The sequence below is a fragment of the Erinaceus europaeus genome, chromosome 14, assembly GCF_950295315.1.
Source record: "Erinaceus europaeus chromosome 14, mEriEur2.1, whole genome shotgun sequence".
Taxonomy (NCBI): domain Eukaryota; kingdom Metazoa; phylum Chordata; class Mammalia; order Eulipotyphla; family Erinaceidae; genus Erinaceus; species Erinaceus europaeus.
In genome coordinates, this window is record NC_080175.1 from 80,671,463 (window position 1) to 80,684,438 (window position 12,976).

General features: G+C 40.4%; 2 protein-coding genes across 2 annotated transcripts in view; both read left to right on the plus strand.

The window, feature by feature from the left end:
• Positions 1-12,976, plus strand: part of RIOX2 (ribosomal oxygenase 2) — a 365,565-nt gene that overhangs the window by 253,735 nt on the left and 98,854 nt on the right. The window lies entirely within an intron of this gene.
• Positions 1-12,976, plus strand: part of GABRR3 (gamma-aminobutyric acid type A receptor subunit rho3) — a 77,847-nt gene that overhangs the window by 21,570 nt on the left and 43,301 nt on the right. The window contains 1 exon segment of the mRNA XM_060172103.1: positions 8,260-8,483. Within this exon segment, the coding sequence (XP_060028086.1) occupies positions 8,260-8,483 (224 nt within the window).

The window sequence follows — 12,976 nt, forward strand, 5'->3', positions numbered from 1 at the left end:
TGTATCCTTTGGTTTTTTGTTTTTTTTTATTTGTTTGTTTTCCTCTCCCTTTCTGTTAACCTGCTCTATACCATTTTAATTATTTCTATGTTTTAATATTCTTTACTATAATTTTTCACTCTATGTTCTCTGATTTCACTTTAAAACCACCTTCTTCATCCATATACCTGTTTTCATTGAAGTATTTTCAATATATTTTTTTAAATTGCCACCAGGGTAATCACTGGCACTCTGGGTGTATAATGACAAAGCCACTTCTCTCAGAGGTCATCTTCTCCATTTTCTTTCTTCTCCTTCCTCCTTCCTCCTACCTCTTTCCTTCTTCCTCCTTCCTCCCTTCTCCTTCTCCTCCTCCTCCTCCTCCTCCTCCTCCTTCTTCTTCTCTTTTCCTTCAGCGTTATTGCTGGGGCTTTGTGTCTGCACTATGAGTCCCCTGCTCCTGGAGGCTATTTTTTCTTTTTGTTGTGCTTGTTGTTACTGTTGTTGTACAGGATAGAGAGAAATCAAGAGAAGAGGGGAAGACAGAGAGGGGAGAGAAAGATAAACACCTGCAGACCTGCTTCACCACTTGTGAAGCAACCCCTTCCAACCCCCACAGGTAGGGAGCCCAGGCTCAAACTGGGTTCCTTGAGCGGGTCCTTGCACTTCATGCCATGTGCAGTTAACATGCTGAGCTACCACCCTCTTTTTTCTTTTACTTGGTAGGACAGAGAGATATGTGGAAGAAAGGGAGAGACAGAGACAAAGAGAGAAAGAGAGATACCTGCAGCACTGATTCGTCACTTGTGAAATTTGCCCCCTGCAGGTGAAGAGGGACTTGAAGCTGAATCCTCACACATGGTAATGTGTGCACTCTACCAAGTGTGCCACAGTCCTCCCCACTCCCCACTAGTAGAGATTTCACTTTAAGAAATAATGACTACTCGGGTTAGGCTCAACAAATGATAATCAACGCCTAAACAACTGAGAGAAAATCTAAGATAATCAGATGGAGAAAAGACTACAAAAGTTGCCCACTTAATAACAGCCTGTTTGGTCAATATCACACCATCTGGAGTCCTAGCTAGGGAATCCTTGGATTCCCATACACATTTGGTGGGCCTAGACCTCTAAAGGGTCCCTCTCTCCACTACCACTGTTTGCATCCAATATGTCCTAGACCCTCACCTCTCCAGAGCTCTGGTCCACTAGGGAAAGATAGAAACAGGCTGGGGGTATGGATCAACCTGTCAACACCCATGCTCAGCAGAGAAGCAGCTACAGAAGCCAGAACTCCTACTTTCTGCTCCCCATAAACAACCTTGATCCGCACTCTCAGTGGGGGAGAAGTGACAGGATGAAGAAAAGAGGGCTCTGCACTCCAGCTCCATCAGCACCCAGAGAGAGAGAAGGAAAAGGAGAGAGACATATGGATGTAGTTATGATGTCATGAATGGCTTAGATGGAAAGAGAGGATTGAATCAGAAAAAGAAGGGGCAACTATGTATAAATGTGAACAGATAGTTGTAGAGAAGATGGTTGACCCATGTCTAAAACTTTAGGGGAAATTTGATGGATTGCAGTGGGGAGAATGAAGATTCAGAACTCTGGTGGTGGGAATGGTGTAGATTCAAACCCCCGTCAACATATAATTCTGTACAAAAAAACAAAAAAGAATAGGAAAGCTAGCAGGGGAGGAGATGGGATGTGGAGTTCTGGTGGTTGGAATTGTGTGGTGTTATACCCCTCTTATCCTATGGGTTTGTCAGTGTTTCCTTTTTATAAATAAAAATTTAAAAAGGAAGAAAGAGAAAGGAAGGAAGGAATGAAGGAAGGAAAGAAGGAAGGAAGGAAAGAAGGAAGGGAAGAAAGAGAGTCGGGCGGTAGTGCAGCGGGTTAAACGCATGTGGCACAAAGCGCAAGGACCACTGTAAGGATCCCGGTTCGAGCCCCCGGCTTCCCACCTGCAGAAGCGTCGCTTCACAGGCAGTGAAGCAGGTGTGCATGTGTCTATCTTTCTCTCCCCCTCTCTAACATCCCCTCCTCTCTCCATTTCTCTCTGTCCTATCCAACAATGATGACATCAATAACAACAATAATAATAACTACACCAATAAAACAAAGGCAACAAAAGGGAATAAATTAAAAAAAGAAAGAAAAGAAATAATGGCTACTATCATGACTGATTTATATGTATATATGTTTTTCAAGATGTATTTTCTTTTTACCTACTTTATATTGTTGGGTATGTATAAATATTCCCTTCCCACTACTTTGCTTACCATTCTGCTAATTTGTTCCTTGAGTCTCAAAACTTGATCTAGCCCAATTTTTGTAATTTTTCTGGAAAGTAGATGTAAATAAGAGTGCTTTAGAGTTTCAGTTTTTCAATGACCAATTCACTGTTCTTACACAATTGACTTCTATTCTTACATTTGCATCCTTCTCACTATTGAATTTTATTTTCTTCTGTTGTGCTGTCTCTTCCAACATTTTTTAAATTAATTTTTCTTTATTGGAGGGATTAACAGTTTACAGTCAACAGTAAAATACAGTATAACGTTTCTCAGTTTTCCACATAACACTCTAAGCCCTCACCCAGGTCCCCCACTGCTATCATGTTCCAGGACCTGAACATTCCCCCCTCACCCCCTTTACCCCAGAGTCCTTTAGTTTGGTGCAATACACCAACTCCAGTCCAAGTTCTGCTTTGTATTTTCCCTTCCGTTCTTATTTCTCAACTTGTGTCTATGATTGGGATCATCCAATATTCTTCCTTTTCTTTCTGGCTTATCTCATTTAAGATGACTCCTTCACCAACATTTTTTAGTTGCATTTCTTTTATTTTTCTATCAGAGCTGTACTGTACACAACCATTAATGACAAAGGCCGTAATAATTGTCACTAATAAGAGACAGTTCTCGTATATGTTCTAAATTTTGGCTGTGGGCTGAATTTTAATTTTTGTTCTCTCTCTCTCTCTCTCTCTCACACACACACACACACCTACACACACACACCTTCCTCCACTCTAACAACTTAATTAAGGGGCCAGGCTGTAGTGTTCCTGGTTGAATGCACATGTTACAATGTGCAAGGATCCAGGTTGGAGCCCTTGATCCCACCTGCAGGGGAAAAACTTGAATGGTTGAAGCAGTGCTGCAGGTCTCTGTCTCTCTCCCTATCTCCTTCTACCCTCTCAGTTTCTGGCTGTCTTTATCTAATAAATAAAAATAATTTTTAAAAGATTTTTAAAAAATTAATTGTAAATGCCTTTAGAATGGGCCTATACCTTTTAGTTTGTCTAGTTTTTCCTCTTGGGTTCATTCTGCTTTGTTCACTGCTCATCTGTTCCTACAAGTCATTTGATGTTGCAACACATAATTACTGTTTATTGTCCTGCATCTGCCACTTTAAATGCAGAGGCTTGGTAGTGAGGTGAGGGAATTAGGACATAACAGAGAGTACCTCTTCCATGAATAGAGAGGATTTCACTTACTTTTTTTTTCCAGACTATTTTCTACCTAAAAAGAATTAATTTGTTGCTTTCCAGTCTGGTTCTTTCATGTATATTGTTGTGTATATTGATCTTTTTTGTTTTTATTAAGTAGAATTTGTTTATTTATTTATTTTGGATAGAGATAGAGCAAAATTAAGGGAGGAAAAGATAGACACCTGCAGCATTGCTTCAGTGTTTATGAAGTCTCCCTCTAAAGCAGATGGGGACTTCGGGCTTGAACCTGGGTCCTTGAACTGGGTCACATGAACACGCAACCTGGTTGGTGCACCACCACCCAGTCCCTTTACCTATATCTCTGTACTTTCTTCCCTTTTCAGTAATCTTTTATATATATGCTTTTGAGGAATTTCTAAAAGTTGCCTTGAAATATATTTTGGAATAAATGTTTTGCTGTTGCTATTATTTTTTCTTTTCTTTTTTTTTTCTTTTAACTTTTTTTTTATTGGCACCATGATTACTGCTGGGCTTCAGTGCCTGAACAATGAATCTACCACTCTTGATAGGCTCTTCTCCTTCTTCCTCTTCCTCTTCCTCTTCTTCTCCTTCTGCTTCTCCTCCTTCTCCTTCCTTTCCTTCTCTCTTTCTTTTTTGAATAAAGACAGAAAGAAATTGAGAGGGAAGTGAGGGAAAGACAAAATAGAGAGAAAGTGTGATATCTGTGGCATTGTTCCACCACTCGTGAAGCTCTTGCCCACAGGTGGGAACCAGGGGTTTGACCCCAGATCCTTGTACATGGTAATGTGTGTGATCTGCAGGGTGTGCCACTGCTCAGTCCCTGGACAATGTTTTTCATATATGAAATGGAACACTGATGTGTAATGCTTTTTTAGAGAACTAAGTTTGAAATTTAGAATATATATATATATATATATATATATATATATATATATATATAGCCTAGCACTACTGCCTGACCCCCAAGTCTGTATATTATTTTTATAACATGTGAATACCACAATTAAAGATTAAAAACACAAGAGAAAGTAAAAATGAGAATAAAGGAACTATTTAGTAAATTAACACCTAGAAAATACAAATTACTTGAATTGAAAAATTAAATAATCTCTGTTTACTTAGTTAATAGTTTTATTTATAGTAACTCTTTCAACTACCAATAGCCATGCAAATGTTAACTGAATGAAAAACCACAGGGCAGGCACAAAAACTCCAGAAAGTTCTAAACAAAGTTTCTGTGGCCTATGACATCTTGTTTTAATGTTCAGTCAATATTTTTCTGGCCTTTATCATTATCTAATTCAATGTTTATTTAAATCAATAACAAGCCTTAAATGAAACTTCCTCCATTTTACCTACCCAGCTTCCCAAGAGGAATAACGCCATCAGTACTCATTACTCAAAAATGCCTTATTTAGAACATTCCAGGTCTTCCCTGCTTCAAGACAATTTTTACAGGCACTTCCTAGAAGAATCTGTTGAACGCAAGCAGCAGGCCCATTTCCTCTTTCCTGCTACAATCTCTAAGTCATCCTGAATGACCTCGTCTGTTTGTAAAATTCTTATTGTCTCCACCCTACAGTTTCCAAAACAGAACTTCATCGTTTTCCCCTGAATATGGTCATTTGTGGTACTCAACACTAGCTAAAATTCATCTGAATTTTCCAAGCCCACTTTGAAAATGCTTTCTAATTATCACTACTCCTACAACTGCCTTCTTTTGATCTTCATTTGTCATCTTCCTATCCTTTCTTGGTTCATTTTGAATTGTTTTCAACCCCTTTGTGTTTTGTCCCCTTCGCTGTCAACATCTTGAGCCTGAATCTCATAATAGTGCTACCTGTGGCAACATTCATCTGACAGGCACCACTGTCTGCCATTTGACTTCAAAGGCTGTGTGTTCTCCCAGTGACCTTCCGAACTGTCCAGGCACCTACTTCTAAGTCTATTCATTAAGCCAATCCATCCCACACAATTCATTGTAGAATAGTGGTATGGTAATAAATGAATTATTATTTTTATTTACTCTCACCTTAATCCAAAATTGCATATAATTGATGTCCCTAGATTAACTCCTATGAAAGAGACAATGCCCCTCTATTCTGAGGTTAAGAAAAACAGATTTGTTTGTAATTAATTGGAGACTTATTTGTTATAAGATTTGTCAGGTCAAATTTTGAACAAATTTTGGGCAAATGTCAGGTCCAAAAGAAAAAAATTGAATGTTATTGGGAAGTACACTTATAGTAAAAAGTAAATAATCAGTCGTGAAAGGCAAAGCACGTTATCAATGCCCACCCGCAGGGACTTCAAAGAAGTCTGGAGAGTGTATATTCAAACAAATGGTAAATGTGACGTCTGAAAATAAAAATAAATAGCTAAAATAAAACCTCAGATTATTGACTAACCAATCTTTCACTGCTAATATAACATTAGCATAGCTCTCCAACCCCCCACCCCATCCTCACCTCTTTAACAGTTGGGATGCACATTAACAATTGAAGTCCCTGAGCTCTACTGAATCAGATGATCTGAAAACCAACTTCTGGAAAATATGTCATTGTAACAGATTCTCAGGTGATTCACTTGCTCACTAGAGTTTAAGAATCACCATTTCTCAGGGTCTGGCAGTAGCGCAGCGGGTTAAGCGCACATGGCATGAAGTGCAAGGACCAGCATAAGGATCCTGGTTCAAGCCTGCAGGGGAGTCGCTTCACAAGTGGTGAAGCAGGTCTGCAGGTGTCTGTCTTTCTCTCCCCCTCTCTGTCTTCCCCTCCCCTCTCCATTTCTCTCTGTCCTATCCAACAATGACATCAACAACAATAATAATAACCACAACAATGATAAAGCAACAAGGGCAACAAAAGAGGGAAAAATAGCCTCCAGCAAAATATATACCTGAAAGCAAAATACACAATAGTCTACAGTGAGTCAGTATGAAGTTCATAATGAAATAGTGTCCACTTAGACTTAGATACCCTCCTCATTTACTTCCTATTACAGTTCTCTCACTCACTACAGAGCTAACCTTATCAAAGCAAGGACTGCAAAAGCTGAATAAGGGCAAGAGACTGGCATACTTTAATGATAACTCTCTTGTCACTATCAGGCCATCCCATCAGGGTCCCTAATCAGGGAGTCCTGAGATTCCCAAACAGACTTTTTGGGCCTAGACCTCAAATAAATCCCTCTCTCCATTGTTTCCGGTCATTTCTACCAAACACAACACAATAGACCCCTTTGTGGGCCCCCATAGGCCCTTGCCCTCAACTTGGATCAATAATGGTAGAGAATGTTCCATCCTCCGAAGGGAAGCTAGACAACATACTCTATGCTACACCTGAGGAAGATGGGTCGATATTGGGGCAACATGGAATGTTCCTCCTCATGACCACAGAATGTGAGCTCAGATCTACAGGGATGCAGAGGTCACATCAGCTTAGGGCTGATTATGGGCCCCAGATCACATCAAATTGATGGGGTTTACAGTCAACAATATTGATACCCCTTTCCCATATTAGGGAGCTACTCTCTTCCCTGATCCAGCTTTCTGGTCCTTTTTCCAGCCATGACATCATCTCCCCAGACAATAACTTGGATCCACCAGCATATCAGATTTCAGGCTCAGGGGGAAAAAGAAAAAGGAAAAAAAAACCAAAAACAACAAACTAGTATAGCCACAGGCCCTTTGGAATTTAACTAAAATATGCCTACTAGCTATCTACAAAATGGAGGACCCCTCAACTCTTCATCTGCACTATTCCAGCCTTTAGGTCCATGATTGGTCAACAATTTGTTTGGCTTTATATGTTAACTCTCTTTTCAGCCACCAGGTTCCAGATACTAGCATGATGCTGACCAGAATTCCCTGGACAGACAACCTCACCAATGTGTCCCACAATGACCTTGGGTCCATACTCCCAGAGGGTTAAAGAATAGGGAAGCTATCAGCAGAGGGGATGGGATACAGAGTTCTGGTGGTGGAAACTGTGAGAAGTTGTACCCTTCTTATCCTATGGGTTAGTATGTGTTTCCTTTTTATAAATAAAAAATTTTTTAAAAGCCTCCAGGAGCAATGAATTCATGGTGCAGGCACTTCTTCTTCTAGCGTTTGCCGGTGCAGGCACTGAGCCCCAGCAACAACCCTGGAGGCAAAAAAAAAAAAATTACCATTTCTCACTAGACTTTCTGTTTCTTGAACTGAAGAATATCGCTGTCTCTGCCTTAGAAATTCTGACAACTGATTTCCCACTAGCGTCTATGGCCGCCATACTACCCTAAACACACCCGACCTTGTCTCATTTCCCACTAGCAACAACTCTACGAAATGCTGCTCCCAGGATTTTTGTATACTGTGATTTCTTCAAATGGGAAGTCTCTTTCTTAAAAAAAAAATTGTGGATACAGAAAAATCAATTATAAAAATGAACAGTTCTTATAGTGAAAAATGGAAATCAACATAAAATACTGGGCCAAAGAGTTTCAGGTCTCTTTCTTCTAAGCTTTTTCATCTACATAAGACTGTTTATGTAGAACAACTTCCCAGCTATAACCTGGCTTCCTCAGTGTGATTATTTTATAACTTCCAGAAATTCTCAACATTCACTGGTGATTCAGGTGAGGCATAGACTCTGCAACCTATGCTCACTAACTGTGCCCTAAACCTGCTCGGTCATATAGTACCAACTACTCATGTGAAGGTTATTAACATCCATGCCAGTTAAACCAGGACTAACACATTGCGGGTCATCCAGGACCACATTCCTACAGATTTTGACTCCTCTCTGTTTTCTCTCTTTGCCTAGGACTTTACAATGACTTTTTATCTCCGGCATTACTGGAAAGACGAGAGGCTCTCCTTTCCTAGCAGAACAAACAAAAGCAGGACCTTTGATCACAGATTGCTCAAAAATATTTGGGTGCCTGATATATTTTTTGTCCATTCTAAAAGATCCTTCATTCATGATACAACAGTGGAGAATATCATGTTGTGTGTAGACCCTAATGGAAACGTCCTCCTCAGTCTCAGGTAAGCAGGCCTCTCTGATACCTTCAGTTTTCTTGAACTCCAGCTTCACATGAAAACTAGTGGGTGTCTTCAAACTATCTCACAGTGTTGCTGTTGCTTAGTGATGCTGGCGATTGGGGCAAAGAAATAAGATGTGACTTTTTGTGGCTCTAGAGTAAAATTTAAATGGCTTCCTTGGGCGTTGGGTGGTAGCGCAGTGGGTTAAGCGCAGGTGGCACAAAGCACAAGGACCAGTAAGGATCCTAGTCGGAGCCCCAGGCTCCCCACCTGCAGGGGTTACTTCAAAAGTGGTGAAGCAGGTCTGCAGGTGTCTATCTTTCTCTCCCCCTCTCTGTCTTCCTCTCCTTTCTCCATTTCTCTCTGTCCTATCTGGCAACAACAACATCAATAACAATAATAATAATAACTACAACAACAATTTTAAAAAGGCAACAAAAAGGAAAAATAAATATTAAAAAATAAATAAGGGGCCAGGCGGTGGTGCACCTGGTTAAGCGCTCATATTACAGTGCACAAGGACAAAGGTTCAAGCCCCTGGTCCCCATCTGTAGGGGGAAAACTTCATGAGTAGTGAAGCAATGCTGCAGGTTTCTTTCTGTCTCTCTCCTCCCCTCTCAATTTCTCTCTGTCTCTAGCTAGTAAGTAAGTAAATAAATAAATACTTCCTGGTCTATATCTATTCTGGATATGTGTTGGAAAATGATAGTAAATAAGCTTGAACAAATAGAGTGAAGCCAGTATAACATTATGTAGGTGCACGAAACTTTTTCCTGCTCACCAATTCCACCAGTCCCTCAGTTTATCCAACTATCTTAGAATGTTTGATTAGCTAAATAATCATTATTTGCCTTAAGTTTTAACAGTAAGGTATAGTTATCCAAATTCTCACTAATTTCCTTATTTCCGTTTTCATCTCTTATTCAACTCATTTATTCTGAGACAACGCCATAACAGTGCTTCATTTTTAATGTACCATATGTTCATTTAGCCTAATGAACCCAATCATACTCTGGGGTTTATCATAGGTAATTTTAAGCATGTTTGGTAAAGCTCAACAGTTCAACCATTTTATTTATTATTATTTATTATTATCTTTATTTATTAGATAGAGACAGCCAGAAATCAAGAGGGTAGGGGAGATAGAGAGGGAGAGAGAAAGAGAGATACCTGCAGACCTGCTTTACCGCTTGTGAAGCTTTCCCCCTGCAGGTGGGGACTGGGAGCTTAAAACTGGGTCCTTGAGCATTGTAACATGTGCGCTCAACCAGGTGCACCACCACCTGGCCCCTCAACTATTTTCATATCATAAAATCTCCAAAAGATACTTTAATATCTTTCTTACAATAAATAAACTTACAATAAAAAATGACCTCCCATTCTTGACAATTAATAAAGTTTACAGTACTTGGCAAAAAAGAAATCTTCATAAATGATTTAGTTTTAAGTTAAATTTAAATTAAGACATTGAGATACAAAGAAAAAAGAAAGAGGATGTGAATAAGAATGAGAAGAAAGAAAGAAAGTAGAAGAGAGAGGAAAAGGGAAAAAGAGGAAAGGAAAAAAGAAGGGAAGGGAAGGGAAGGGAAGGGAAGGGAAGGGAAGGGAAGGGAAGGGAAGGGAAGGGAAGGGAAGGGAAGGGAAGGGAAGGGAAGGGAAGGGAAAGGGCTGGGCAGTGAAACAAGACACACAAATTACCATGAGAGAGGACCAGGGTTTGAGACTCTAGTCCCCACCTGCAGTTGGAGAGCTTCACAAGTGATGAAGCAGGCTGCAGGCGTCTCTCTTGCTCTCTCCCTTTCTCTTTCCCTCCCTAACCCTATTTCTCCCTGTCTCTCTCATTAAGAAGAGAGGGAGAGAGAGAGATGTTGTCCTATCATGGATTGCAAAATTATCTAATTGGAAGCTAAAAGCAATCATAAGTATTCTTGTGAGAGGAAGACTTGACACAGAGAGAAGAATAAGCAGCAGGGGGACTGGGCAGTAGTAGCACACTAGGTTAAGTGCACATAGTACGAAGCCCAAGGACCCACACAAGGATCCAGGTTCAGGCCCTGGCTCCCCACATGCAGGGGGGTCACTTCACAAGTGGTGAAGCAGATCTGCAGGTGTCTATCTTTCTCTCTCCCTCTCAACTTCTCTCTGTCCTATCAAAAACAAACAAACAAAAAACAAATAAATAGCGGTCCAGGAGGTGATGCATTGGATAAAGCCCTGACTCTCAAGCATGAGGTCCTGAGTTCAGTCCCCAGCAGCACATGTATCAGAGTGATGTCTGGTTCTTCCTCTCTCTCTCTCTCTCTCTATCTATCTTTCTCATAAATAAATACAGTCTGTAATAAAAAAGTAAAATGGTCACAGGAGCAGTGGATTCATAGTGTAGTGCAGGCACCAAATGAAGAAGGAGGAGGAGGGGGAAGGGAAGGGAAGGAGGAGGAGGAGGAGAGGAGGTAGAAGGAGAAGAAGCATATAGTTGTGGAGATTAGAATTATGCAGTTTCCTTGTGGTCTGGGAGGTGGTGCATTGGATAAAGCATTGGACTCTCAAGCATGAGGTCTTGAGTTCAGTCCCTGGCAGCACATGTACCAGAGTGATGTCTGGTTCTTTCTCTCTCTACTATTTTTCTCATCAATCAATAAAAAATCTTATTAAAAAAAAAAAAGAATTATGCAGCTTCCAGATGTGAGCTTCCAACAGCTACTAGAAGTTGATAGAAGTTAATAATAGATTTTTTTTTTCCTAGAGCCATTAGAGGGAGTGGGACCTTTCTGCCACTATGGTATTAATGTCAGACTTCTGACCTCCACTATGAAGCTTTTTTTTTTTTTTTTTTTTTTTTTTTGCCTTCAGGGTTACTGCTGGGGCCTGTGCCTGCACTACGAACCCACTGTTCCTGGAGGCCATTTTTTTTCCATTTTGTTGTCCTTGTTGTTGCCCTTTTGTTATTGTTGCCATTACTGTTGTTTGATAGGTCAGAGAGAAATCGAGAGAGGAAGCAAAGACAGAGAGGGGGAGAGAAACACACCTGCAGACCTGCTTCAACGCTTGTGAAGCAACCCCTTCTGCAGGTGGGGAGCCGGGGGCTGGAACTGGGATCCTTATGCTGGTCCTTGTGCTTTACGTCATGTGCCCATGTGTGCTTAAGCAACTGCGCCCGGCCACAGAAACTTGTTTTAAACCACTCAGTTTGTGGTAGTTCATTACAGTGGCAATAGGAAAGTAATGGCTTATGGGGGTGAGAGTACTAGCCACACATATCAACTCTTTCTCAAGGAACTGAAGAATAAGATTAGACACACTTAAGTAATCAGCCCAAAATTAATATTGTGGACTCCAAGGATTCCGTAACTCTCTGGTTGGCATTACTCTGTATGTATTGCACACATCACTGATAGGTCCCTCCTGGGTCCTGTCTTGTCCTACAACCTTTTCCATAGCTGGTTTTAACTTGTATCTTTTCATTCCAATAGACATTACCTATTAAGATTACAGTCTTAGTGAGTTCTATGAATTTTCTAGAGTCACTGAACCTAACAGTAGTCTTGTGGATCCCTGATCACAGAACACAAAATTGTCTGCATGACAATTACAATAGTTCATGCCCAGAGCCAGGTTAGGCTTGGTTCTGATACCATCTACTGATAACAATTCTCTCTGTGATCAAACTCCCCTCAGGCCTCCCTTCTCAGCTTTTGTGTATTTTTCTCTCTTAAATCATTTAACTCATAATCCTCATCCTCGGTATCTGATCAGCCTTCTTATCTGATCAAGTCCTTTCTTTATCCACCGCCTCTAGTCTCTAAGTGCTATCTGATCACTCTCGGCTCCTTTTGATAAGCTTTCTGTTAGGTCTATTTCTACCAGGCTCCCCTGATTCCTGATGCTTCTTCTGAGTAATTTTCCCTCCACTAACTTTCAGCCCTTACTGATGTCTCTACTCACTTTTACTTGTGAATTTGAGTCAATTCCCTTCCTCTACTGAAACAACAACAATATGGAAGTTAGGTTTTCTTTCTTATCATACTTTAATGAGTATCATGAAATTTTGTTCCTTTAATATTATTCCCTTTACTCCTTAGTCACTAATTTATTTGTGTGGACCAGAAATAATACCTAAAGACTTCAGAGGCACCTTCCATAGTTAAAGTACTAGAAAAATTCTAGGATAAAAAAGGGCATGTTTCAGGCAGGGGTAGATAACATAATGGTTAAGCAAACAGACTCTCATGTCTGAGGCTCCGAAATCCCAAATTCAAACCCCTGCAGGACCTTAAACCAGAGCTGAGCAGTGCTGCAGTGCTCTGCTAAAAAAATTAAAAAATAAAATTAAATAAAGGCTTGTTTTGTGACACAGCCATTCAGACAATTCCCTGGTTTGGTGTTTAAAGGCATGACTATTGATGGTAGAATCCAACCCATGGGAGACAAAATGTTTTAACTTCTCTGAATAACTTGGGGACATCCAAGGCAGGACAGCTGTTGCCTTTGTTTTTTGC